Genomic DNA, 5054 nt, shown 5'->3' on the forward strand with positions numbered 1-5054 from the left:
ATTTGAACGAGTTAAATAAGTTAAGCGGTTCGAGTTTAATAGAACAGAAACAAGTTAAGCATGCAACATCTAAACAGATTAAATGGGTAAGATGATGACCGGACTTAATAATTAAATAGATCAAAATGAGTAAAACAAATCAAAGGCTTACACCGAATCCAACTAATTTAGTAAAAGAGTTTAAATGAGTTGATATGTTTATGACCCAAATTCATTTGTATCAAATCCGAACTTGCTTAAAACGGATCGTTTGTAGATCACGTTGATGGGACTGATCATAAAATGCTAACCCTAACCTCTAGTAAGAGGTGGCTAGAAATGGGAACTCACTCTTGGGTGCAATTGAGGCCACATTTGTGCTCCCAAAAAAAAAAAAAAAAAGCTTTCATTATGGTGGTGGGATGATAATGCACCCTAAATTCTTAAATTCTTTCAGCATTTGAGATATTAAAAAAAATTGATGGGGCCAAACCAAAAAAAAAAAAAAAAAAACTTATTTTATATAAATAAGAAATCTCAATTTTACCATGCACGGCCTCTTCTGAGTACTAGGATGGCATAAATACTTGCCAAAATTATAAAAATTGTACGAGATGATATGTAATTAAAAAAGACATCTGCTTTAAGATCCACCTTTTGATGGATTGGATGGGGCTAGAGCTGGCCCAACAACATCCCATCTGGGCCCAACCCATGGCTTTCAGAAAAGTGCAAGTGGACGTGGGCCAACAATGTTGTTGCACATGAAAGTGGGGAAATTTCCAATGCAAACTCTCCAAAATTTCAGATATATGTCCAGCACTAACACATATCTGTAGAAAGGAGCGATATCAAATCATTAAATCTTAAGTAGTGATGTTTTAGTAAGAATTTATCACAATTTGGATGGCTATCATGTTTCCATAAGCTAAAGAATAACCTAGACAAGGTTATCCTCTCTTGTGAAGCTAATGCTTTGACGTATATAAATTTTTGCAATATATTCTCACTGGAGAATTTTTTTTATAATTTTATAAAACATTCTATTATTCCAGCATGATGAGTGATCCCACTTCGGCCATCATGAGTGTGTGTGTGTGTGTGTGTGTATAAACGCAGAATCAGACTTGTTATAATCCTGCCATTCTAAAGGAGGTGACGATGACTGGATTGCATCTTTTGTATTTTATTTATACGAAAATTTTGACTTGATAGTCTCCTTATTCTACTTTTTTTTCTTTCTCCCAGGATGGTTATCTCTTTCCAACAAGAAAATTGAGGGTCACATCTTGATAGTCTGAAATTAATAGTCAATAAAATTAAAAGCATTTTCATATCCCTAGCAAGAATTTCATTTACATTTGAATATTTTGTGTATTACATAATGGTTTAGAATTATTCTCCCTTTGATTTATTTACTAAAATTTGCTTAGATATAGTTTTTCTTTTCTTGCAAATCTGCCTACATTTTTGAATTTAATGGCTACCAACTTGATATATCTCTACCAACTAGTTACTATGAACAAGTTATATATACATAATCTTTCTCAACACCCTAGTTTCTTTTAATCAAAAAACCAACCCTAGGAAGAGAAAATTACACATGGGTGCTGGCGGATATATATGTGTGGCTTTCTACATGCTTACTTTCCCATGTTTTGTGTTGTTTTTCACTCTCTATCATACACAATTTATTAGCAATATGTTTCTCGCTCTCTCATCTCTTTTATTATTTTTCTTTCTGCCTGTTTTCTCTTTGCAAATATGTTACCTCAGTGTTGTCGAATCCTTCTCAGCATCGCTACCAATAATATTTAGACCTTCTCTAGGACCGTTCGGCCCGTGCAGACCTAATCGCATGGCAATTACATCTCTTCTATCCCTTTATAAATGCTCTAGAGCATTCACTACACAATATAAGTAACAAAAGAATTTTATTACTTATATTGCATATATATATATATATATATATATATATATATATATATATATATATATATATATATATATATATATATATATAAAAGAAATAAAGACATAACGTTCCGAAAATCAAAGGATAATACTATGTTTTAAAAGTAAGATGCGGTGGCGTGATAGATAAAATAGCATAGCAACAGGAACTTGAATAATTTTATAATTTGAACTAAATCAACACTTGCAAAATTGCAAAAATTGCATATTTCAATTATGTATTAGAACGCTTCTTTATAATTAAGTTGGATGCTTGCTTGCTCCTCTTTCTATTTGTGAAATAAAACACAACGGATGCACCATTTTCTTGCTCTGAAAAATAAATAAATAGGTAGAGCAGGACTAGTTGGACGATCCATTTGGACTCTTTCTGATATTGAGTTCACTTGGTTTGGATTACATCTTGTTGTCCTAGAAAGGACTAGCTAGCGTGTTGCTTGGGTTCTATAAACAAGCCAACAATAATATATAGTTTGGCTCAGATAGGGAATTATTGGCTAAAAATTCCTAAAAGCAAACCTTTAACCTTCAACATCTTAAAAAATGCTTTTGAAACCGTCCTCTCCCGTTTGGTGTTTTTTCAAGTCAAGGGTATAGGAGACCTGAGTCAAGTCAACTGGACCCCATACGTTGGCCTTTTTCTTCCATACGGTGGTCTAAAGGAAAGCCTCAGCCAACATATTCCATAAAACAACACGTCCGAGAAAGTTCACACCATCTTCGGTGAAACTACTTATGCTTTAGTGGTTTAACGACTCCACGTAACCCCATCTTCTTCATATAGAGCATAGACTCTTCGTCCTAATCGATCGCCTCATCCCACCATCAACTACTGCAACAACATAAACCTCCTTAAGTACTTCTTTTGCAAGCAGAAGTACGAGCCTTACCATACTCTCGGTCTTAAATGTTATGACCACCCCACTCTTTTGCACTGCTATGGAGTTTGTCCACCGTTTAGGCCATCTCTTTGCAAAATTCCACTGCCACTGCATAAGGTTCATCGACTGCATGCAAAACCGAATCAAGTTGGTCACTCCATATGGGCCTTCAAATCCGAACATGGTGGATCAAAAAGGAGAAGCTAATGCTTGTGAGTCATGCAACAAGCTAATTTCTTCCATTGGTGAACGAGTAATCAGCGGTGCTCATGATGTTGAGATGGCAATGAGGAAGCTTGGCTTGTGGAACTCTGAGGAGGAGACAGGCGAAGAGTGCGGTGGAAGGTGTAAAGCTTGCAGGCTAATGGATGAAGCCTACATCTTGTTGGAGGAGAAAGAAGCGACGTTGGAGGAGTTGGAAGAGGCTTTTGCAGTGTTTGACGAGGATGGTGATGGTTTCATATCTGACAAGGAGCTGCGGAGCGTCATGCAGAAGTTGGGATTCGAAGAAGGAAAAGAATTAGAGGATTGCAAGAAGATGCTAAGGGCTTATGATGAAGATGGGGACGGTAAGATTAATTTCAAAGAGTTCAAGAAAATGTTAGAATTCGCAATTTAGCTGTTTGCTTTGCTTACTGTTCCTTCCGTCTTGTGTTCATGGTTTAGTTGTCATCGAGGTCTTTGCCCCAGAAAAGTGGGGGACAAAGCAGAGTTGTCACAAGGGTACTTTTGAAATTGAGTGGTTCTTCATCCGCCACGCTGCTCAAAAAACTCATCAAGGATTCCTTTCAACAATGCATAAGCTGTCCCATATACATTAATTGGACGTGGTTTAACTTTAGCGTTGCCTTTTGTTTTCAGAAACCAGTGAAGAAAAAAAGCCTTTTATTTAAATTTTTAGAGCTACTGTTAGCAAAGACATATTATCATAAAAAAAAGTGAAACAAAATTGAAAATCTAAAAGTTTTGTGCAATTGCTATGTTCAATTTTAATTAGTATTTCACCAATTAATTGTACAAAAACAAAAATACGAAAGCACAAGGAGACTGTTGCGCTTCGAAGCTCTATGAGAAAACATGATCTACCAATGGTTTATATATATTTTTCGTAGACAACTAGACTTTATGCTACCAAGGAAAATATCATGGCCCCGATCAAAGATCACGAGCTGAGGGTCGCGGCAACCACCACATACTCATAAGAAGCTTTTCCTACAAGCATGCAAAGCATCTCATCATAATGTCATAAACAAGCAGTAGAATAATTTTAAGTAATTAACATTCAAATTCTAATTCAAATAATAAAATTAAAAGACTTACAAAACCAATAATATTCCAAAATCTTAAATCAACTCGATCTAACAAAATTTAGTCTAAATAAAAAAAGTAAAAATATTATCTTTAATCGCTTTTTTCATGATAAATTTTCGAGTTAAGCTTTTGAATCTGTAAAAATTGTAAGAAATGATATAATGGGCTAGACAACCCAATACGCAATAAACATTTTAGTTAGATAAACCAAAAAATAAAATAATAATAATATATTAAAATTAAGCATGCAAAGTATATAAATTCAAAACCAAATCTATACACTTTCCAGTCATTTCAAAATTTAAATTTTGTTCATAAATCAATTTTTTTTAAAACATTAAGATCATCTCGACAGCCATGAACTATGATCACATTTATCCTCTGTGGCTAGCCAGAATATGAGCTCAATAATAATCAAAGTACCAACGTATAACCCTTACTAGCAGAGTATCAATATTCCAACGTATAACTCCTACTAGTAGGATATCGATATGCCAGCGTATAACTTATACTAGCAGAATATCGATATGCTAACATATAATCCTCACTAACAGGGTATTGATATACCAGCGCATAACACCCACTGGCGGGGTATCGATGTACAATCACATAACCCCCACTGGCGGGGTATCGATACATAGTCACATATCGTTTATTTGCTGGATAGATCTTGAATACTTCCTTAGAATCAAGAAACCCAAATAATACTTTCCAGTTAGCCTTATTGGTGAGGACCTGAGTTATATTACAAATGATATCAGAGCGGACCCGATCCATAATCTATGCGGACTAGGGGACCCTGCAACATGAATCCGTTGGAGCTAATCACGAGCCGATCATGATGCTTGTGATTAGATTTGAACCTTTAGTCTGACGAGGACGTCAGGGCTTAAATGAGGGGAGTATATG

The 5054-nt window shown here is 35.3% G+C and overlaps 1 protein-coding gene across 1 annotated transcript; it reads left to right on the forward strand.

The window, feature by feature from the left end:
- The first annotated feature begins 2892 nt into the window (after positions 1-2892).
- On the forward strand, positions 2893-3453 carry LOC103712600 (calmodulin-like protein 7). Its single transcript, XM_008799165.1, has one exon. It carries the CDS (start codon positions 2893-2895, stop codon positions 3451-3453), a length of 561 nt encoding a protein of 186 aa, XP_008797387.1.
- The last annotated feature ends 1601 nt before the right edge of the window (positions 3454-5054 follow it).

Source organism: Phoenix dactylifera, chromosome 3, assembly GCF_009389715.1.
Source record: "Phoenix dactylifera cultivar Barhee BC4 chromosome 3, palm_55x_up_171113_PBpolish2nd_filt_p, whole genome shotgun sequence".
NCBI classification, from domain to species: Eukaryota; Viridiplantae; Streptophyta; class Magnoliopsida; order Arecales; family Arecaceae; genus Phoenix; species Phoenix dactylifera.